This window comes from Tyto alba, unplaced genomic scaffold (assembly GCF_018691265.1).
Source record: "Tyto alba isolate M040663 unplaced genomic scaffold, T.alba_DEE_v4.0 Super-Scaffold_14, whole genome shotgun sequence".
In the NCBI taxonomy this organism is placed as follows: Eukaryota; Metazoa; Chordata; class Aves; order Strigiformes; family Tytonidae; genus Tyto; species Tyto alba.
The window spans coordinates 22,559,001-22,583,500 of NW_024881276.1; the positions used below are offsets into that span (position 1 = coordinate 22,559,001).

Consider the following 24,500-nt stretch of genomic DNA (forward strand, 5'->3'; position numbering starts at 1 on the left):
TGTGTTGTGAAAAGCAGGAGATGAAGAGATGTGGAAAAGGCAAAAATCAAAAATCAAAAGGTAACAGAGGAAGAATAAAAAGTTATAAATAACCTTTACTTGGTCAAGACTATAAGACTCTATCAGCTGCTTTCAACAGCAAGCAAAGGCCAGATCTCAGTTTTTATAGCTTCTAAACAATTCAGTTAACATCTCCATTTTACCCCAGGGGCCTGTACTGGGCCCAATCCTGTTCAACATCTTCGTTAATGATCTGGATGATGCAGCAGATTGTACCCTCAGCAAGGATGCCAATCATACAAAACGGGGAGAAGTGGCTGATACACCAGAGAGTCGTGCTGCCATCCAGAGGGACTTTGACAGGCTGGAAAAATGGGCTGACAGGAACCTCATGAAAATCAACAAGGGGAAGGGCCAAGTCCTACACCTGGAGAGGAACAACCCTGTGAACCAGTACATGCTGGGGGCTGACCAGTTGGAAAGCAGCTCTCCAGAAAAGGCCCTGTGGGGGGCTCCTGGTAGACACTCGGTAGAACGTGAGCTAGCATTGTGCCCTTGTAGCAAAGAAGAGCCAAAGGTTTCCTGGGCTGCATTAGGCAGAGTATTGTCAGCACGTGGAGGGAGGTGATTCTTTCCCTCTGCTTAGTACTGGTGAGGCCACACCTGGAGTCCTGTGTCTAGTTCTGGACTCCCCAGTACAAGAGAGACATGAACATACTGGAGAGAGTCCAGTGAAGGGGCACTAAGGCACTGGAGCATCACTCCTGTGAGGAAAGGCTGAGGGAGCTGGGACTAGAGAATATGAGGCTCAGAGGAGGTCTGGCTGTAACCGCCATCCCCTGCCCCCCGCGCTGCTGGGGGTGAAGGAGAGAGATTGGGAGCAGAGCTGAGCCTGGGAAGATGTAAGGGGTGGGGGAAGGTATTTGGTTTTCCATGTGGTAGTGCTTCTCACTGTCCCACTTGGTCTGTTAAGTGTTGTCTTTGTTGGTGTTTGAATTAGAGTGATGCTTTTTTTTCTTCCCCTAATGAGTCTCTTTTGCCTGTGACCTTAATGGGGGAGCCACTCCTCCCTGTCTGTATCTGGATTCCTGAGCCATTCTGCTTAATTTTCTCCTTCCCATTCCTGAGAGGGGGAAGGGGTGAGTGAACAGCTGCATGGTGCTCAGTTGCCCTCTGGACTCAAACCACGACAATTACTTATAGCATATTTCAAAGATGAAAAGTTCTATAGAAATATTACAGTTCTTATTTATTATTTTAAGGAATTCAAGAACAATGGATTATATAAACCATACAATATCACTGTACTACTCACTGCTGCCTTAGGTCTACTGAATTTACATACTCTTATATTTCCTCCAAGTCCTCTTATTTTGTAAAAACATTTCTAAAAAGTGGGTAAAGGCCTAATTACCTGTGGTCAAGAGAGATGAAAGCTACTTAGCAATAGTATACTTTTAAAATATAATGCTTCTGCAGAGCTATATGGTAAGAGATGTATGGCCTACTAATAATTTTAATTAACTATCATTGTGTGTGACGTGACCTTTACAATCAGGTTTTAGGTAGACAGATAATTTCTGCAGAAAGCATTCCCCAAAACTCCATATCCAATTTAAGGTCTATCTCAAAAGTTACCTACTCTTACCATGGTTTTGTAAAAGAATGCAGAAAATGCAGTAAAATCCATCCCTGAGAGTTGGAGAGAATAAATTCAATTACCCAGCTGAAAGATAGATCAAGTTCCCATAATAATTGAAGTGTGTGTGATATATTTTATATGATCTATTTATATCACTAACATAAGGAAGTAATTTGGGTCTCTAAACACCCACATAAAGTGTCCTAAATGCCTTAAATCTGAAACATCCATATAGGACTATTAGATATAACACAAGAATTAAAGGAGACTTGCTTTTCTGGAGTGGGGCTGGAGGTCAGGCGATGTCAAAAACAGGCATCTAAACATCATGCTGATGCTTAAACACCTGAATTTTATCCTGATTTGCAGTCTAGTCTTTTTAGTCATCTTATGTAATCAGTGAAGCAATTACAGTGCTTCCACAGAGCAGGAACCTAACGCAGGCAAACTAAGGCATGGTCGTCACAGTATAGGTGAGTCCATTTTAATAGGAATTTGAAGGTAAAAATAACTAGTTCAGCTTCTACCTCCCCACAACAAAACAGTTAGTACTTGAGAGAGACTAGGTGAAAAGCATACTCTAAAACATTTATTGCTCCTTGTTTTAGTTCTTTGTAATGGAGAACATATTTGCTGGGTTACTACTCCCTTCTCCCTATATAATCTTGTCTGTATTAAATAACATAGGCACAACGTAAATCACATACTCTTGGCACCGCACTTTTAATGTGTCTAACCCAGGATTTTAGTGTCTAGATATAAACAGTAGTGTGACAAACAATGCAGTTTCACATTGCTACTGGGGTGATCTAACGCCTTGTGCTTGCAAAACGGCTAGGTCTTTCTGTTTTCCTTCTGCTGACACTGGTCTTTGTCTAACTTCTTAGCGAGCAAGCCTGAGGAACTTAAATCAGCAGCCAACTAATCCCTTTCCTCTTCCAAATAGGTTTACAGATAAGTTATTAAAAATAATACTTCTTAGCAACAACAAAATCCTAATAGGTAGAAAACCACCTACATGCAATTTTAAAGTAAAGCACTAACAAGGTATAAAGAAAATTAAATTAATGCACAATGGTTATCAATGTCACTTCTGAGCCACGTATGTTGTTTCTGAAGTCAGTGTGAAATAGAGTGGACAGAATTAGCTGCTGGACACTCTTGTTTCAGAATGCCTAGCCTGAGGAAAAATGGTGCACCTCCAAGAGGTTATGTAGTACGATATGCAATTTGTGCTTTGGTAGTGACAGAGATTGTTACGAAGGGAAAACACCCCTGTGCTCGTCATAACAACTCACTTGTAAGCAGTGAGGTTAATTGTGTTTTTCTTATTGTCATCTCTGGAAACTTGAAGTTTAGTGTAATACCATGAAAAGTAATTTAAGACATTCAGATAAGGTACATATTAAAGGTTTCCTCTAAATCCAGTTTATATTTCTCATGGGAATTATGCACAGTTATAAATGTCAAGACTGTTCCAATCTTACCTGAACTGTAAATGTAAAATTAGCATGGAAAAATTAAAAGTGGTTTAGCCTTCATTATAAATTAACATTTGGGGTAGAGAGAAGTATGCTTAACAAGAAGTTTTATGAATACTGAGAAACATTTGATGTAAAAGTGGTGCTGCTTACTACCTCTCCCCTCTGAAAAAACAAAAGAAGAAATATACCTAGTCCTATCACAGTTCCCACCTTTAAGACAGGATTTGTCTCAGCAGAACTGAACACATGTAGTAGTACAATGGGTGTGTTGTCAAGGACAATACAAACAATTTTGTGGTAAATTGAACACTGCTACTTACGAGGAATGGGGTAAGCAAATCTGTCTGGGTGTTTTGTGATGAGTGTGTTTTTTATGTGTCTTCTTCCAACACCATGTGCACCTAATCCACAACACAAAAATTAATCATTAAATTAGAAGTTTTCCGCCAGAAGGGGTTCAAAACTATGCTGTAATTTTCAGAATAACTCAAAATTACCTAGTAAGACCAGTGTTTTCCTTTTGAATGCTGGCAGTTTTACTACTTCTTCATATGTGACGAGATCTAATTGATCAAACACTAAAACACAAAAGAAACCCCCACAGGGATAAGAGAAAAAGGCATATTAAGGGTTATAATTAATTGTGCTATAAATGATAATTTTATCAAGTTTTAGATTTACAATACAACTTCATATGTTATAGAAAATAAAGCAATTTCATTATGCAATTTTAACAAAAGTGTTCATTTAAAAAACTGTTAAAAAGCAGAAACAAAGCTACTGAAATGTTCAGGAAAGTTTTCATGTCCTTTCATGCAGTATTCAGCAGACCACAAAAATTAGCTAAAATGGCATGCCATTCACATTTGCATTCCTAAGAAAGAGCAATTCTAAAGAAAAATCTGTAGACAGTGACCAACATGAATACGATATGAGAACATCTATTTACACTAAAGATAGGGATACTTTCATAATCATGTTTTTACAAGATCTATGAGAAATGTGTAGTGAAGAGTGTCAATACTTTGTGATTATTCTTCAAAACTACCACCATATTAATTGTAATTAGAGTTCTCTTTAAACACACGTGCTCGTTAAATTGACATGCTTTTAAAACTTATGACAGAATGAAGAATTCTAATGAAAATCGATGGCATTACATAAAAGAACCTCCACCATATTTAGGGAAAAATTGTAAAAGTATTATTTCAGAAATACTTTCAACTGCAGTTGAAATTGGATGAATTCCATCATGCCTATCTATTGTCAATTGCCAAGGTATGTAATGATTGACAAATCAAGTTTTGTTCATTAAAAACAGCTTAGTCCTCCTGTGTCCAAAACCACATAATCTCTGGTAATTCTTGCAGAATTCTAATAAAAAAAAAGAAGCCAGGAGGCAGTTAATTGTATTTCTAAGGATTGCAGCAGTCAGCAATTTTGAGCAGAATAATGAACAAGAGTTTTCAGTTCTGTATTTATGCATGCTGTAAAAACAAGGGAGAGAGACTGCATCTGAAGTATGGGATCTTTATGTGTTTCCAAGTCCTAAACTGGTGTATTCACCTCAACTATCCATCCATCTTTTAGGATGAGTCTGGATATATCCCTCTCCCCCTATCCAAAACCTTTCAGGAAAGTAGACAGTGGCAGGAGCTTTAGTTTGCTTGCTCCAGAAGTCCCCAGCCACCAAGATCAGCATTAAGACTGTGGAGCCTCCTAGAAAGCACATGCTTTTTGTACTTAAGTCCCAGTTAATGCAGCAAAAGATTTAACTTAATGTATTTCTTTTCATAGGCAGATATTTCAATTCAGTGGCAGTCTTTCCACTCTAAAGTACAACTACTTCAATATGGGAAAACTACAAATTAGTCAGTTGACATACTCAGCTCTTTAAGACCTTGAAAAGATACAGATATGAAAACTTCCTAGTCCATTTGAAGCATTTTAAGTTTCATCCTAAAGAAGAATCTCTTTCAACCTTTCCCCAAATATTACAAGCAAGAATTTAGTCATAATTTAATTCCATTCCACAAACATGGAATTCTTACTACTGTCCTTTTTGCAACTTCACACTATTTAAACTAATTAAAAGTTCATTTCATATTAGAAAGGGCTAAAGATCTAGAACATGTTAAATAGTTTTACCATTCTAACCATCTAGGTTTGCAAGTATCTTTTCCCACTAAAAATAATTAAAAAAATCAATCCTTTATTTTCTTCTTGAACAAAACCACATTATGTTAGATACAAACAACAGAAATGATACATGTTAATGTCTTCACAAACTAGCAGCGTGAAGATGTGTCTCAGTCTACATGGATTTAATTAATGATTGTAGGGTTTTCAAATGCAAAAGAAAAATGAATAGATTTTTAATATACACAAGATATGAGGAATACAGGGCACACTTAAAGACTGAACTTTAATGCTTCTGTGTTACTAGCTAATAAAGAAAAGGAGTTCTTGAAAGGAAACAGTGAGAAGCAAATAAAGAGGCATTGTCACTTGACAGGTTACTTACATGCACAGAGGCCATTGGGAGTAAGACAGCATGAAAAATGTACAGGGGTCATTGAGATATGGCTTGTAATATATTAGTAAAATAAAAAGTATATGCACAAAATAAACTTTACCATGCAATAGTCTAAACACAAGGCAAATAAATCACATTAAGAAATGATAAACATATTTTATAAAAGCTTGGCAATTTTCTACATTATGCATAATATGAAGCATAGTTCTAGCATATTCTAAAGAGTGTTCTTTTATGAAGTCCTGCAATAACATTTCAGTAAAATAAATAAAAAATATATCTATATATGACTGCAGTATATCTCTATAGCCTTTACAAAAATGTCAGTGAACCTAATAAAGAAAAGTATTTATTTTTTTCTGTGGGCTCTAGTTTAAAACTGATTTCACAATAATAAGTATGATCGTGAAGTTGTCTCTTGAAGGACACAAATACTCTAATATCAAGTATGGAGGAAAGAAAAATGGGACGATATTTTCTTGTAAAGGAGAATATATTTACTTTTAATTATAAAAAGTAACTGAAATAGTCTCCTCTTTACTTCATAAACTATATCTGAATTGCAAAATAATTTCATTTCTAGTTCCAGTAATATCCCAATATATGACACCAAAATCTTAGCTCTCAAATTATTAGCTAGCAACACAAATCTTAGTTGACTACACAGTATTTTACTAAGTTGTTTCTTGGCACCCCTGTTCAGTCTCATCCCTAAGACAAACATAACAGGGAAGTCCAAATAGATTACATACTGCTAAACAATGTATTGAATTTTATACTAAGATATAAGAGAAATACATTCTATTTTCTCGTAAGTGCAACATTTTGACATCTGGATTAGACTTCCCAGTTCCAATTAATTATACTTATTTTGGATACAACAGAAGAAAAGGTTTGTTTTTATTCTGAGACAGATGCACCGAAAGCTTGCAAAAGCCAGTGTTGTCATTTCTGACTAACAATACCAGATGTGATAGAGTAGTTCAGAGAAGGTAAATTCAGTACCACCTTAGTTAAACTTAAATTGGCGTGAGTACCACAGCGTTTCAGTGAACCTCTTTATATCTTACATTTGGCGTCATTCCCTGGAACATTACTGGCATCACCTTTAATATCTCAAAGACACTAAGATCAATAAACATTTCTAAGAGAAATCTTGATTCCAGTCTGTGCTTTCATTAACTTTTTGACTTCTTAGAGGGAAGGGGAAGTGTCAGATGGTGTTCTTTAAGAATAGTTTATTTTCTGGTCATGATGATATTTTTTAATGTTCATGTTTCTAATTTTTGACAAATATTGTGCTCTGATGTAAAGTCAATAACAGCACTGATGGTGGCAAGCACTAAGTCAGGCAAACTGTGTGAGTCAGAGTGCTATCAACCTTCTCCAAAATGTCCCTCTTACACCAAGATAAGAAAGTCTAGATCACCTTCCTTTCAGGGATTTAATTGACACAAAGTCTTTGAGCTAGTTTTGCTCTGAAAGTATTGCCTGATCCTTCTCCCTCCCTGGCCATCATCCTTCCTTTGTTTATTCCTTTGTAGCGTGCTGTGCTTAGTCACACTGACATTATTAACCATGGAGTTGCACTGTGAACTGTAGTAAGAAATGTATCTGCCCTAAAGAAGAAAAAGTAGTGTTTTCTGTTGTGTTGTTCTTCAGTTAACAGCAAAGTTATACTGCCACAACTGAAGGGAGTAGCAATGCTGTGGGAATGTATGCTGGGAGTAATTGATAATACTTTAAAACCAGTATTGTCAAAGACTTTAGGTCATAAAATCCAATTTATCCTCAACAGTTTTTGTTAAGGTTGTAATTAGTAAAACATGGCTTAGTGCTAATGCAGTGAAATGGAAACATTAAAACAACCAGAATCTTAAACCAGCAAAAGGAAGTAAACAAAGCTTTCAATCTCTACTTGCAAGGTTTTTCAGGGTAATGTGTAATTTTATATTTAACTGTAAACATCTTAAATGTGACAGTGAATTAGATGGTATAAATTACAATTACTGATCTTTGACTGTCTTAGATTTTATTTTCAAATGAATTTTAGGTAAACATAAATTCTGTAGTACCATTATATTATGAGCTTTGATACTGCACACAGATTGTACAGGTGAGGAGAAATGTGAAAATACAGATTTATATTGTTTAATTGGTGCATTCAAGAATGTAACTGAAAAAACCCCAGAAATTAATGCAACATATAAAATACTTTCATTATACTGTTTGTACAGGTATGTCTTTTAATTCTAAAAAAAAATCTCTGCAAGTCTCCCAAGAGACCACAACAACATGTTTATCATCACAGTATCTTGATATCAATGCAAAAGCAATAGAAACAGTTTCAATACACTGAGTATTTTACATTAAAAGAAGAAAAGAACTGAATTCCACTCATGAATGAAGGGCTCTTCCTTCTTTACTACTAAAATTAATGATTTTTTTAGCAAGGATCTCTTAATCTACATTTCTATTTTCAAAATTTTTGAAAACAATTCAATTTTTCAGCAGTCTAAATAGAAAATCAAAACCTAGGATTCAGGCAGAAATCACTGCAAGGAGGATAAAATTCCACAGTTTGTTCTGTTTGGTATCTGTGAATAACACACCGACTATGCAAGGGCTCTTATTCTACTTCCAGCTGTAATGCTTCAAGAAAAATGCCCTTTCATGTTTTCACGTGTATAATCTATAACTATAAAACACACATTAACAAGGATGTTACTGAGAAGTCTTCTGTAGAGCACAGTACAGTTACAGAGATTGCAAAATTCATATTCTGTTGGTTTCTAGCACTCCTTTAAACATAAAACCTGAAGCACTGTAAGCTTATATTAGGATATATTATGATACATTTATTTTGTTGCAGCTTGCTTCTCACTTATTAAGCTGTATGTTTAAATAGCAAAGAACAAGCAGAGTTTGTTGGCATAATTAAAATTTTACTTGTATTTTCATAAGCAACTCATTAGGTTTATATAACAGGGCCAGCTGAACAATTAATGGCAAGGTTAAGATTGTAAAAAAAATTAACCTGTTAAATATACTTGCATTTTTTTTTTTCATACCTGCATTGTGCTTTGCCAAATATTTGTCTTTGTACTGCTTTTTTTTCTTTCCAAACCAAGTACAGCTGGCCTGTTGCTCCTGTTTGGTCTTCTCCATGGCAATACAAGCAACTCGCCTGGCATATGGAGGAGAAACATTTTTTCTGTTGTAATCAGTATATTTTTAAAAAGCCACATAGAATGAATTAGAAAAATAAGACTTCTAAATAGTACAAGAGTACAGTAAAACTTTTCAAAACCTTTTTTTTTTTTTTTTTCTGATTACTTAAAGGCACTTATATACAGAGGTATTTTGATATAAAGAATATCTTCTTAGTGGCAGATGATCACTAAAGCCCACAGATCAAGCGAGCATGGGAGGCAGGATAGCTTCTAAAATGGCTGTATTGCACTTTGCAGCAGATTAGACTGGAAGAACATGAGATCTGAAAAGACCACTGTGTTCTAAAATTACTTCAGAGCAAGTTGTGTTGTGGGACTGCTTTGAGGTCGATCTTTAGGATGAAGTATTGAAAGTGTTCCTGTTGCACTGCATACCAGTGTCTCCCTTATGCCAGGGTTTGCAAGGGAGCTCTTGAGATGGAATGAAATGTCTTGTCTACCGCTGTTGCTCTTCAAGCAAAATCTTCCTTAGCCAGTACAGGTGGCACAAATGCTGTTAAACTCTTTAGAGCACTCTAATTCTTTTATGTAGCAAATCTTGTATGAACTATTCCGGGCTAGATTATCCATACGGATAAACTTTCTTGAGTTATGTCCGTAACTTCATGGCCCAGGACTGGCTTGACAGAGTTTGTGCTGATACATTTGAAATATTTACTGAACAGCTTCTGCAAGAGGTTCTGCATTGCTTTTGTGGTATTCAATGCCATTGCTGTTTGTTGAATCTGTCATTCAAGAATTTTTGCACTGTGATTTCTTTCTACTTTTTCGCTTTCACATAAAAAATTAAAAGGAGAGAAACCCACAAAACTCCCTCAATGACCTTTGTGCTTGACATCTTGCTAACACCTTATTCCTGCAGCACTTGCATGTAAGCAGTACTAATGAAAACATTGTTTAGAATCTAAGAGATAAATTAATTTGACCCCCTTATATAAACAATTTGTATGTAGCCTCCCATCCTAGTTTCCTTTAGTATATCAGAAAGCACAATGTTTACTAACACAGGTGTTTAATTTTCTAATGTAACCACACGTATGATATTGCATGCAACCCTTCATGCCATGCATATATGAGAAAATAAAAATCAATGCCACACAAACTGAGGCAATATATAGACTTTTTTTTTTTTTAAATAAAAAATTATATATAACTAGCTATACAACAATGAAAAGTGTGAAAGACAGAAACAAAAACAAAGCTAAATTAACTTTTATAGAAAACTTAAGTCATACCATTCTTGAAGTTCAGGAGAAGGAATAAGACCTGCAGTACCATTTTTGGAGTTCTCAAGTTTACCCTGCCACCAGTTGTGATCATCTTTGCTAATGATTTGGATAATATCACCAACTCTGAATCTGATGCCAGCTTCTTTGCAAGGAATGAGGTCATCCTTTGCTGGATCATATTCAAATTGTGCTCTTACATATATCTATAAAAAAGAGTTTATAAAAGACACTGCGATATTATTACTGGTACAGTATTAAGAATAATGTGAAAATTTGATCTGTGCACGTAGCTACACATACTGTTTGCAACAAGCAAAGGAAGAAACAGAATGGCAAAAGCATACATGATAGTTGAAAATGGAACAGAACCCTGCCCCACCAGCAAAGAATGGAAACATATGATGTTATTGTGAAAGCTCATGTCATCTACACACTGTAAAACCCAAACGGCAAAAATAAAGAGTCCCTCAAATCAATATTAACTATCATGAATCATTACAGATTATAAGTCAGTAGTTTACAACTTGAACTGTACTGTACTTTCTAACTGAACTCCTATGATATGTTTTAAAAATTTGTATGACTGGAAATTTTATTGGACAGTATAAGGGACTTAGGCTACATTAGTGATCTTTAGTATTTAGACTGACAATTTAGTACCTTTTTAAAAGATTAAGTAGAAAGTCCTGCATTACACCTATTGCATTTAGTTACTTGGGAGGAATCTGGAAATTCTCTGCATGGGTTTTTCAGTAAAATTCTACTCCTGTGTAAATGAAAGCTAATGATTTGAGTAGGTTATTATCTAAGGGACATTAACAGAAAGAACTCAGATTCTGAGTTCACAATTTAAAATAATATACCAATCCTTGTTTTGTCTGTTAGTGAGGTCTCAACCCTAGAAAATAAGTGATCTCCAGTTTTGGTTGCTAATTACAGCCCTGATGCATCCAAGGATCTTAAAATTGGAATTAAATATAATGTCCAAAATAGGTAATATCTATGGTTTATGAACTTCAAACATCACCCTGTAGCATCTCAGACAGCCATGTATATTATACTGATGATTTTCTTACTAAAAATTGACTAGATTTATAAAAAAATAAAATTACTTTGCAAAGTAATATCCTTCATTTAAACTGCAACAAACAATTTTCAACTTTGCTGAAATTCTGCTCCAAAAATAGCTGTAGCTAAGCAGTGTTAGCACTATTCATGGCACTTAAAAAAGTTCATTTCTATAGTAATCCAATCTGCAGCCCAACTTATTAATAAATTAATTTAAAATGGCTAATCACTACTATCTTGTACCTGATGCATTTTTATCTATTTACAGTGAGAGCATCTGATGATAATACCAATATAGAACTCAACTTTTAATCTGCTAAATCTGACCCTTGTTCTTCTGTGCATTTGAGTGTGTGAGTTTAGACAAGCAATGTAACTTCTTTTAATCACCTGAAAAATAGGATATTTTGAAACCAACTAGGTAAACTTAGATTATTTATCTTTATATGAAGTAATCAGTATTGAACCAATCTGTTATTGCCCCTCAGCCTTATCTAATATAGGTCTAGAAACATAAGCAGTATTTTTACCATGCAGAAACTTCCTTGCTTTTCAAGTCCCTGCTCCAGTGTGAGCCATTGTCCACCATATATTGGCAGTGCATGGAACATTACAGACTTCCTTACAGATAGCAATGTATCTGTTATCCAAGCCCTTACTCTCTTCAAGGATGACAAGCTACCAGAAGAATATGCTGGCTCAATGGGAGAAGACTCTTGAAAAAAAACAGGCAACTATAAATGGTGTGAATACAAGGAACACCATTATTCTGATATTGCCTTGAACAAAGTATCTTCTCCTAGGAAAAAGTACCTTATGAGAAGCAAACAAAAACCTAACACAGCAGCTTGGAAGGTCTTTCATGGAGCCTTTCCAGGGTTACATTCAGACAGCTGGAAACTTCATAAGACAACAGAGAGTTGAAAGAACTTTTTAGCCGTAAGCTTTAAAAATGTGAAACAAAGTAGGAGTAATCCGTTCTTGTAATAGATATTCCAGCCAACTTAATCAGACAGTAGTATAAGAAGATTTTCAAAGACAACAGATCATGGAGTTAATTGACTCTTCTGAAGAGTTATTATTAAAACCCTTGGTAGAGAAAGAGGTTGAATCCATGGTTAAAGATTCAGGGCCAAATTTTGGAAGGGCCATATATAAATGGAGCAGTTACTGAAGATGAATCACAAATGACTTGATGGTATGTGTTGATTTGGAGGCTGCAGTAAAAATAAATAAATTCCTAAAACTGCAAAGTGAATCATAGGGAATCCTCTGCAGAGCCCTTAAGGCCTGGCTTGGAATTCTCTAGAGCGGGAAGATCTTTCTTTGGTCCATGATGACATGTACTACCATCAGGTCAAGGTAACAAAGTTAAGGGAGGTTACTGAATCTGGACCTTAGGACTGAAAATTTAAGAGGCTATCTTCAGACTTATTAATTTTTAATAGAAACTGTCCTTAGTGTTTTTCTTTGAAGAGCTTTTTAAATGTTAATTATAAGTTACAGACCAACTCCAGTTTAGAATCTTTGTCAGTACCATGTTTGAGAGTAGCATATTAGACACTTGGCCTTCTAGGCTCCATTTCAGCTAAAATATAAATTTGAGCTTTCCTTTGAGATGAAAATCTACAACAGTGAGTCCATTAATGCATTCTGAACTAAAACAACAACTCCAGTTAAATTTACAATGACTTTGTAACTCACAAATATGGACACATGAAAAAATGCTATTCTGAATTAGCCACAAACAAATGAGCTAAAAAGAAAAATTAAAAAAATGGAACAAATTTTCCAAACTTAAATGTTTTAGTCCAGCACATACAGAATATGAGGGGGAAAAAGATAAGCAGGGATGTTTGCTAGCAGCTAAGTTTACAAAAATTCCCATGGAGGATATCTATTCACCTGTCGTCCTTTTGGTTGTGTTGTCGATGGCAAGTCCTGCAGAATAAAGTCAACCCAGGAGAAAAAAATTTTCATTTTACTTTTTAAGGGTATACAACACCATTTGTTAGTGATTCATACTACATTACAGTAAAATGGTAAGTCAGACAAAAGTATAAAGCGTAGACCCACATTTAGAAATATTTTTTTTCTTAAAGAAAAATCAAATCCAGGCTGTTTAGCAGCAAGCTGAAGAAAGCAGGTAAAAAGTTTAAGCGGATAGAGAATGTGCTTTTTAATAAATAATTCATCATCTTCAACACAAAAGCACTGTCGAGTGAAAGAGGCTTTTTATGTGAATGCCTTTTCCACTTAATACTTAGTCTTGTTTTTAAAAGAGGATTGATATTATAAATATTAAAAAGTTTATAATTAAAAATGTATAATCTGATTAATTGTGCCGAAGAATAAGATTATGACTACTAATCATGTTACAAATTCAATGTAATTCACAAAAATTTCTTAAACTTTTCATCCACACAATTATTTTTCATTGTATTAATTAATAAGTACTTTACATTGTGGCAAATAATTTCTGAATTGTAATTTTTTCAATAATTAATGGACTAGTTACTCAGTTTTGTTTTTTTTTAGTTAGTTGCATGAACTCATGATACTGACAGCACTCTTACTGAAGGAACTTGCATGTACAGTTACTACATTGGTCCAAACAATGACAAATGATAAACAACACAAATTTTAACATTAATATGCTTTAGAAAAACAGATCATCAGCACCTTTCTACCTGAATACATATGAAACAGAAGTACTTTGTGTTAAAGATGTGATGATAGCTTGGTTTGTAGTGCAGTTTAAAGCCACTTCCTTTTGCTTTTCATATCCAGGCAAGGCTCATATTTCACAAAGTATGTGCACGTACCACAACAGCAGAGGGCACACCAATTCATTAACTCAGATAGCGGAAACCAGTACATGTTCCAGAGGTCTCTCAAACACAAAACTTAAAAGAGCCTAAAATGTCTTGAAATAGCAACTGCACAGTTATTATTTCTTTAATCACTGCTTCCAAAGTTCAGGATGGAAATAAAACTTCCACTTTAAACCTTTGCTTAGTTTTGAGGAAACTGCTAACAATGATTTAAGGATGACTGAAGTGTCACATTACAGTTATTAACATTTAATTCACTATATGACTTTTAATGAGAAGCATATGTTGGAAAAATCCCTTAAAAAAGAAAACGGGGAGTTACATATATAATAACCTTGGTTCTACCAGCAGGACAAAATTTTCCACTGACCACATGATAAGTATAACAGTAATGGCAGATGAGCACCAACAAAACTTTCACACTTTCTCTGTGTGGAACTGGAAATCTTACCGAAACAGAATTGTTAGTGCTGCTATGACCATTAGCTGGGGACTGTCTGGATGTAGAGGGGGAATCTCTCTGAAATAAGACACAAGGTTCATTAACAACACAACACTATCACAGGAACACAGATATATTTAAAAGAACAGTTACATCCACAGCCTTATAACCATTTGCTTAGCTGCTTCATCCGTGAAAGTTTCCATACTACAAACTCTGTAAATCTGAAAAGTTTTTCCATAGTTTAAGATTCAGGTTTGACATTTTGATGTATCCTAGGTAATAACTATTTTTATATTGCCTTAGCAATCAAACAGCTTTTGAATTTCTGAGTATCTGGGACCTCTTAGATCTCACATGGCTGACAACGCTAAAGGCCATTAGTCATACTGGTGTCTTAGGTAATTACCTGAAATGAGGCACATATTCCATTTTAAAGGTGCTTCTACATCTTTTTTCAGCTATGTGGTGGAGGTAAGTGTTGATTAGTTTCTACTCTGTAAGATGCATCTCTCCTCAGTGCCTCAAAGACACTGAAGCTAACACCGAAGAAGGAGGTTGCATATTCTCTTTTCCTTCCTCATCTATTTTACAGCATGCTGAGGTTTTTTTCCTCCAACATTCTTATGGGTTTAGAAGTATTAAACCTTGCCAAAATATATCACTTGTAAAAAGCCACCTCTCTTGACTCAGACTACCAGTGTGGTCCTACATTTCAGTGAGGAGACAGCAGACGCAGAGTGTATATACTGGGAAATTCTACAGAAAGGATAGTAGGAGTTTTTGACTGGGTTTTGCAAAGGCAAGGATGTAATCTGTAGAGCAATCTTTTTCACATGCCATTTTGATTGTACAGTACTTAATTCCAAGATCAGGTAACTGAGTCACCTCTTCAGGAAATAAAATAATTCACTCATACATCGTGAAGAAAAAAAGATCCCCTTTACTCCCAAGGGAATTTTGGGACATAATATTCCATGTCAAAGGTCAATTTAGGAACATCTGGTAGTTTTTCCAAGATGGGTTGGACCAGATAACCCTTGAGGTCCCTTCCAACCTGGTATTCTATGATTCTAATTTTGCATAATGTCAAGGATAGCAGATAAAAAGGGCTAAAACAGTTTCCAAAGAACATAGAGATATTCCTGTCACATTTTATCAATACAAGTGCCCTCTGTGAACAAATTAAAAATTGAAACAAATTAAGAATTGGAGCTAAACTGCTATGAAACATTAATCAAGTAAAGGTCCTCTACTAATACTCTCGAACTTATGTTAATTATGTGAAACCACTCATAGCTATTTTAAAGCATCAAGAAAAGTTAAAATGACAGGCAATACTTTATCCCTCGTTGCCTATACGCTTGGTGTGCAACAAACTCATGTAGAAGTTCTGCACTTTTTTGTAGGCTCATTAGATATGATTTCACAGAAGGTTCCATATGTATCCATCTAGATGCTTGCTTTGATTTTAACACGGTTGAGGACAGATCTGACAATATTATGGCTGTAAAATCATTGTGGATCAAAGTATGCAGGTCTCTGTACTTCTGGTAGATGCATAAGAAAAAAATGCTCATTTGGCTCCCACAACTATTTGCAACACGTATCAGACCAGGGAAAATGAGCTCTAATTCTATTTACAAAATCACTCCAGCACAAGTTTAAAATGTTCAAACGAGAGCAGATAAGCTATAAAAAAGAAAAGACTAAAGGAACTGTTACTCTTTTTTTTTTTTTTTTTTTTTTTTTGTGTGTGTACAGGAATATCAGCATTACCTTTACCAACTAGCAGCTAGGAGATACATTTCTCCAAAAAACACAGCGACTTCCTTCTTTTATAAGGAGATTTTCTGCTTGCTCTGCAATTCTGTGTCTGTCATTTTCTCACTTTCAAGAAGAGGCGAAAAATTAATTTTACCTTTTTTTTTTTTTTGTAAAACTATTTTGTTATGATCTGTTAGTCAGTGATGGCTTAGCAAGGGAAAATTTTGGAAAGTGATGCAAGCACCCAAGTCATTTGGAGAAAAACAAGTTTAGAGTAACTTGGAGAATGCCACTATTCCTAGACTCCTTTGAAGGCTTCTACCTTTGAAGGAAATTTTCTTGGTTTGAGAATGTTTTGATTTGTATTCCTCCAACAATTCTCAACAGAAGACAGCATATTACTCAAAGCAAATGTTCATCATAACATGCTGAGGAAAATACACATTTTCAGTGCTATGGGTGTTTTCAGTACTAACTGTAAGAAATTAATCCATCAAACTAGTCAAGAGGCATATATACAATTTCTAAATAATTAGGCACTTCAGCCACAATTTCAAAGGCATTTAGATTCTTAATTTCCTAGGGACCTGGTCTTTCTTTCAAAAAATATCAGACTCCACAGTTAAGAGAAAAACTGTACTTTGCACAGTCTAATGAGCCAAATCAATGAGTATAGAGATCTTTGTAGAATACTAGAACTGTTTTGAACTGGACTGGAAAACTTCAGTTTTGGCTGTGAATTTGTTTCTTCAATACATCAGAAAAAGCCCTAGTTCTCCTCTTCTAGTTTTATCCTCTCTGGAATAAAAGCAGAAAAACACTTGGAGGATCCAATGATTCTGAGTAGCGTAGAAGCGTTATCATCATATTTCAGTATAACTTGACTATCTAGACTTCCCAACCTTGTCTATCACCAAGTCAAATAACAAAACAGCAGTCTTTTGAATTCTTGCTCTTCAGTTGAAGCACCACAGCTGAAGCCTTAGAGGAAAAAAAAATCACAAAACTAGTTTCCTGTTGATTTCTTGTTCTTAGGTGTGGATTATGAATGATAAATCAATGCATTTGAGATGCAGTCCTATAGAAGTCAATTAGATGTGACCTGATCAAATCAGATGTTGACAAGAACAGCTAGATTAATGACACTGTTGCCATATACACAAAAAAAGGAGGAAAAAAAAAAAAAAAAAAGAGACACATACTTTCCAAAAACCTAAAAATACACTTCAATTTCAGTCTTGCTCAAGGGACCTTTCTGGCAGTATTTTTAATACAGATGCAAAAAAGGTTTAAGACTATAAAAAATCTTGTAGTCCGAGCACTAATGCAAATATTACAAGACTAAAGGAAAAAATCCATGGTGATTATCACCAGATTTTTAAAATCTCATATATATATAAAGGCTTTTCTTCTTAATGAAACAATTTAAGGGTTTAACAAAGACAATCTGAAACACAAAGGATGGTTATAAGGGAAGTTATTTTGTTTAAAAAGTATTTCACTTACCATTCTCATATATCTGACACTATAAAAAGTTACTCGGGGTGTTTAATCAGTACAAAGTAAAGAATGTAAATATAGCTAGAGCAAAATGCTTACTCAGTTGGATAAGGCTGAAATGTATAAACAGCATATGCAGTCATCAGCCATAAGAAGAATGTGTTGCAATAATTACTTAAGTTCATATTTATGTAAGTCTGTAGTGTCTTGGGTATCTGAAGCAGAAAACAACATCTTGGCCACTGTTATTTAGACATCAGAATAATTCAGGCCATTTGCCACACCAATGACTAAACAGGTCATCTCACAGTACATCAGCTGATCAGATTTTTAAACAAGGAAATTCATAAGTATTATGTTTTCAAGCAAAGTCTACTCCATGATATAGAAGGCCTGGTGACTGAATGGAAGGCATAGGTGCAGGAAAAGCCTCTAATCCCTAAGAAACTTGAAATTATTCAGTATAGATTTTGGAAGCTGCCTAGTGATGCTGAAATACTACTATATACTATAGGCACAAGACTTCCCTATATATTCAAAAGTGTCTTAATATTTAGAAAACACCACTACAACATTTCTCTTAAATGCCTACAAAAGAAGACAAATATAACAAATAAAATGTAAATCTCAGTTATTTAAAAAAATAACATCCTGTACCCCTCTATACCTTTGCATATAAAGGCATATAGACATATTCTATATAAAGGGCAGGTCACCTCTGATTCTAAACATATTTAGTTTTTCTTATTCAAGATTAACAAGGTGTTTTGTAATCCAATGATGTGATCATGTTAGGAGCCTCAAAACTCCCCCTGTTATTGATTCTGTTTTACATTCCTCTCCTGCTAAAACTATATTATGGGAGTATCAGTCCATGATTGAAAGGAGAGGGGAACTAAACATAAATTTATACTGAAATATTGCCAAAAATAACTTAGGTAGTAAGATCATAGTACTGAAGACCCAATAGATCTGCATTTATCCTTCTAGAGAGCATGAGAAGCAAGCTTTCTGTGTCTTAGTAATGTCATTCAACATTTATTTTTAGCTTTTATCAATAGTTAAGGTTTTGATTCATTATCTGAATCACAATCCTGAAAAATTCTATAAAAAAATTTTCTATTTGTACCAAAGGACTAGCGACGCTTTAATAGAATGATTTTAAAATGTTGGCTTTTTGTGTACACTTGTAACAGTTGAAAATCTAGCCAAACTCAGGTAGAACAGACTCAGCCACCTCTGATTAAATGAATGCTAAATGCCATGAAGTGTGATAATCAGACATGCTAATTTTTTTTTGCTCTGTCTTTGACCACACATGTCTAGTTTTGCTGTTTTTTTCAAAGGAAGGTAAGGGTCCATTTTCCTCTCTTCTGCCAAATAAATAGTTATGAAGAACCTAAGGACACAAAGCTAAGGAAAAGAGATGACCTGCTACTACTAAAATGACATCTAGTAGTGTTAATTTAAAGCTGAATGATGAACTATTTTTTCCAAATAATCATCTTCCCAGCAGGTCTACAGTTTCACCAATTTCTGTATCTTAATATTGGCAAGTGAGATATCTTTTATTGTCACTGCTATTTACAGCACAGAAGTCAATACATAAATTTGTCAGCATGCTCTAGATTTATGATTTTTTCTTAAGCCATTGTATTTCATGAAAAACTTTTGATTTCATATTTACACCTTTTAAGAAAATCAGACTCACAGGTGAAAACTCGTCAAACCTTCTACTTCTAAACCTTTTAGTTCTTGTTGACTTCTATTAGAAGTATAGAAGGCAACCAAAAAGCAGTAATTTTTTTCTTGCAAACAGATTGTTCTGACAACCACAATAGCAGTTTCTGTGTGTTCTAGCATCTGCTGAGACACAAAAACAATTAGGGTGAAATCACAGCTCTAATTAAGATAAGGTGCTTGACTTCAACAGGGATTGTGATTTCACTCTTGGAATTCTAATTTGGGAACTGTTTGCGCAGTTAAGCATGTGGCACAGAAAGACTGGCATCATCTACATAGTGCATATGCCATCTGTATGCCTAAATTGGAACAGTATCTCTCTCAAGTAGCCATTTTCTAGAATTTAATTCCCTTCAATTGCAATCTGGAACGTAACTTTGTGAGCAGAAGGGAAAACATTACTGTGCAAAAACCATAATACCAAGTTTCTAGTTCAACAGGAACTAACTCCAAATCTGATTTTATTCTGTAATGACAAATACCATTTTTTCATGGAAACATAATATTAAGCCACATGTAACTGTTACAGACAACCATCACAAATTTACCTCAACAGGGTTATACAGAAACAGAGTCTTCAATTAACCCTTAACAGCCCAAAGCAGTAAAATAATATTTAATGCCTAAAAAAATGAGGATTGTTCCTCAGCTTAGGAACTTTAATAGACTTGCTAGAGAATTAATTTAAATTGTAATTTTTTTAAAGGGGCTTCCTAAATGCATGAGTTGAGGATCCCCTTTCCTATTTTTTTTTTTTCAGTAGGCTGTAAAGAGTTAGTTAGGGTGCTGATGAGATGGATATGAAGGCAGGGCTGAGTAGGTAGGTGGGACCTACTCATGTTCCGTTATCTTTGTTGTAAAATTGGTGTGCGTGATCTAATAGGACAGGCAGAAACAATTTCCCAGAAAGCAGTAACATTCAGCCATCAGCAGGCAGTTAGTTACAGGACTGAGGAAGAAATGGGATGGTTCATTAAATTCATTACCTCACAGGATGAAGATTGCGTGCGATAACTTGGCACAATCTTAAAGGTAATACTTCCACGCATTTCCCTCTGCAAAAAGAGAAGTACTTCTTAAAAGATTAAAACACTGAAGATAAAATCTCCAAATCACTAATGCTTGAAAAGAGAGCATCATAGCTCAAGAGAAGCAGTATGTTTTCCTAAAGTAAATATTCAGAAAAGCTAAAATGTTATGGCTAATTTATCATTTCACTTATAAACAAACATTTAAACTGTCTCACACTAATCTAAAATATAAACATACATTATTAGTTTGTTTGCCTGACCAGTTTTTGAATGCTTAGAACCTACAGCTGTAATTTAAGGTGAGAGATTCAGAGATGTGTAGATTTCTTCTATGTCAATTTTTGCTTTGTAGCTATATTGTTGTGAGCCACAGACTCTTTACTAAAGTGACACTTTTTTCCCTATCATCATACATGTTAAATAGCAAAAGCGCATTCACAGTTTCTGGAAATCTGCATGTTACTGTACTAAAAGTAGAAATGTAAGAAATTGTCTTTTATCAAAACAGAACATGGGGTCTGCTAGTTTGCATTTACTGTAGTATGAGAATATTCATAACAAGTAGAAACTGCAGAATAACAGCAGATTGTGGCAACATATTTCCTCAGCCATATTTTCTTAAATGACAGTTTGAATATAAGTGCCACGGCATGGCTGACAACTGTAGGACTTGATCTGGGTAGAAAGGTAAGCAGACCACTTCAAATGAGGTTGGTGTTTTTCCCCTTTCTCTCTTTGCCTGGCTTATTGTGAACCCCTGAACATGCTATTTGCCTGGACTCACTTAAGCTTGTCTGTATGGTTCCGGTCACAATAAAAGTATTAGTGATAACATTCAAGATCCCAAGTTTGCATGCAGAAAAATTTGCAAGCGTGAATATCAAACTGACTCTACTAGCAAGGTCAAAGATGGAGTTTTCCTGCAAAAAGCCAAACTGTCTGATTCAAAATATTTTTTTTCATCAATAACCATGACCCACAATAGTTATAAATTGAAAGGGATGCTCCAACGACATATAAGGATTGGAACATTAAGTATTGGAACACGTTGTCCAAAGAGGCAACTGTCCTGTCAAATCTCTCTCCTTGGATATTTTCAGGCCTTAACCAGACAAAGCCCTGAGCAACCTGGGCTGCATACAATGTTGACCCTGCTTTGTGCAGGAGATTATATTGGAGACCTCCTGAGGTTAATTCCATCCTGAATGGTTCTATGATCTATTGTCTTTGTATTTGTGTAGCAATTATACCAACAGTTGAGAAAAGTTTATTTTCTCTCATAGTATACTCAGTGACTACAGTTGGTGTAGACTGGAGATTTATAATAAGGTCATGATTTTTATAGACAAACTTGGGAGGAGTAGTAGGAGGAAAGTAGTATTTTTTCTGTTATGTCCACTAGAGACAAGAGAAGAAACTCCAGCATTTCAACAAAGGAAACTCAGACATTAGAAAAAACTTTCTAAAATGCAGGGGAGTTGTACTCTAGTCAACTGTCTGGAGAGTTTGGGGAACCTCCATTACTCAATTTTTTTAAAGAGCTGGTCAGACGTACATCTGTCAGGAATGGTTGGGTGTCAATGATCTTTTCAGTGGGACTAAATGGAATAAATAAAATGACACCTGGAGGTGCCTTCTACCACTCCTGGGTATAAAGTGCAAAAAAGTCACTAATAAAAAACAGGGGAGAACCTGTAGAAGGCTTTAACAGCTGAACACAGGAAGATTTTGTGTTACATGCACATGCAGGCTATCAACAATACAAGAAAAAGGGGAAGTCACAATGCAATTACATAAAAGTTTTGTCAAAATAAAACAAGCACTTTTATAAGGAACATGAGAAAGATTTCAGGCACTTACAAGCATTTTCTGTAGTTGTTCTACAGTTTGATTTGCCACACTGATTCCATTTATTTCTCGAATTTCATCCCCTACATGTAGCGTACCTGCGGAGTTAACCAAACACACAATCATCTCAAACATGTTTTTACAAATTGAGGTAACTTTAAGACAGGACTAATATTCATACAAAAGCACAAATATGAAATGACATTAAAATAAGGTTTTTTTGGATAGATTCAGAAAAGGACTTTGGTAGCTATGTATTAGCTATCAAAGATTACGAATCTGTCTTTCAGAATGAAGTCAATACACCAGCATGAGATGCCCAGGCACCCTATAAAGTACACGAGGAATACATCAGTCCCTTACAAGGACACTGCAAAAACTCACACATTGAAAAGAAAGTCCCCTGCAACCAGTTAGCTAGAAACATTCAATAGATATTCAAGAGATATTCAAGCAGTATTTTATCAGATGACTACGTAATGCAGTTTGGCTTCTGGATGTAGTCTTAATTTTATCTATCAGATTGCTCTATTTTTAAATTTCTCTGATTTTAATTTACCATAGTTACAGTATGCATTTTCTGTATGTATACTTGTGGAGTGGCTGGAAGAAAATAAGCATGTTGTGAGTGATCCAGAGCGAGGGGCCTCACAACTGCAGCTGTTGTGAAGGACATATGCAAGGTCGAAAGAGATAATGAAATTGGGGTTTTGAGAAACTGTCTATGTTGCAGAGAGGTAAGGAGGATGGAATGTAAAAAACAAGATAACAAGAGGGAGAAACAGAATGTAGGTATGGCAGAGCAAGGTGTTTGAACAAGCAGCTTTAACCTATTAGCAACCAAAACGTAACGCGTGCACTTTGTGCTAGTGTATAAATTGATGTGTATCCTTTAATAAAGTGGCATTAACTTGATCACGTTGATCGTGCATGTTGTGTCTGAGACTTCTGCGTCATACACTTGACTTCATCTTGAATGTAATGATTGGTGTGACTACCTACAATGTCAGATGGTGAAACAAATATCTACTTAGCTTAGGCAAGTCATAAACTGGCCTGCTGAAGGTGGGATGGGATTGGCATGCTACAACATGGTTCTAAGACACTACAAAAGCTCAAAAGGGAGGAGGCAGCAAATGAACTATCTTTGTGATTAGAAGCAACCTAGGAGGCTCTTTCTGGATGATAATTCTGACTTGAGTAGCTCAAGCACACCTAATTCTCCAGTAGTTCTCAAAAAAAACTTCCATGGTTTATTATTAGGCAGAAGATGTTTTTAATATGTAATGAAATATGACAAGACCATTTACTTAATATATGTTTCTTTCTGCTGTATGATTTAAATACTTTGTGCAAGTATCTTTTCTAAATACTGTACCTAATACGATTACTATATCTAATATAATTAATCTTACTTGGAAAACTAGCAACTGGCAAACATTTTCTAAACTAAAACATACATATGAAAAATTACCTGAAAAAAGTAAATCAACTAGAATCCTGAAAAAACCTTAAAAATTTTTTTCTTTAACCAAAATAGTCAGTTTTTCTAACGAATACCATGCAAGTAAAACTTCCAGCTGGATAAACATATAAAAATCAAACTGTGTGCCTGCTAAGCACAAACACAGCCTGAAACATGGAGAAGAATCCTGAAAAGCTCTGTTGCTATGATTCCCTTTGGGCTCTCTTCTGTGAAACAGAAGCTTACTTGGCAGTGCTACAGGAGAGAGCCCAAAGTTTATAAAAACTTATAGTACTCTCAAGAGTAAGTCCTTCAGCCACATTAAATGCTCCAAACAATTCTACAGGAGTTGATCTGCTGATAGTGAAATTATAAAAAAGGATTCATCACAATTCTTCTTTCACTCTTCAGTGGAAAAATTATCACAGTTAATAGTTTACTGAATGTGAATGCAACAGTCCTGCATCTGAATTTCAAATTAATCTAGTTCACATCTAGAATAGTAATGACCAAATCTCTAGTGAAACTGATTGAAAGTTGAGTTTTGTCAGGCTTTCTCAGGAACTCATTCAATACCCAAGTCTTAAAAAAATACATTCTAAAAAGTAATGAGGCTCTATGTTGACTGTATCATGCCAAAATTAAATTGTGTTTGAAGTGTAATTGTTATTAAACAAT

The 24,500-nt window shown here is 35.1% G+C and overlaps 1 protein-coding gene across 11 annotated transcripts in view; it reads right to left on the bottom strand.

Annotated features, from left to right (window-relative positions):
* CASK (calcium/calmodulin dependent serine protein kinase) overlaps positions 1-24,500 on the bottom strand; it is a 225,617-nt gene that overhangs the window by 10,386 nt on the left and 190,731 nt on the right. For 4 of the 11 annotated variants that reach the window (XM_042789080.1, XM_042789077.1, XM_042789083.1 and 1 more), the window contains 8 exons: positions 22,370-22,455; positions 20,465-20,533; positions 14,478-14,546; positions 13,098-13,133; positions 10,131-10,327; positions 8,734-8,849; positions 3,624-3,704; positions 3,447-3,527 (listed from right to left, as the gene is read on the bottom strand). In XM_042789080.1, coding sequence (XP_042645014.1) covers positions 3,447-3,527; positions 3,624-3,704; positions 8,734-8,849; positions 10,131-10,327; positions 13,098-13,133; positions 14,478-14,546; positions 20,465-20,533; positions 22,370-22,455 — 735 coding nt within the window. The remainder of the gene's footprint in view (positions 1-3,446; positions 3,528-3,623; positions 3,705-8,733; positions 8,850-10,130; positions 10,328-13,097; positions 13,134-14,477; positions 14,547-20,464; positions 20,534-22,369; positions 22,456-24,500) is intronic. The other 7 variants (XM_042789078.1, XM_042789082.1, XM_042789084.1 and 4 more) reach the window with 5 other exon arrangements.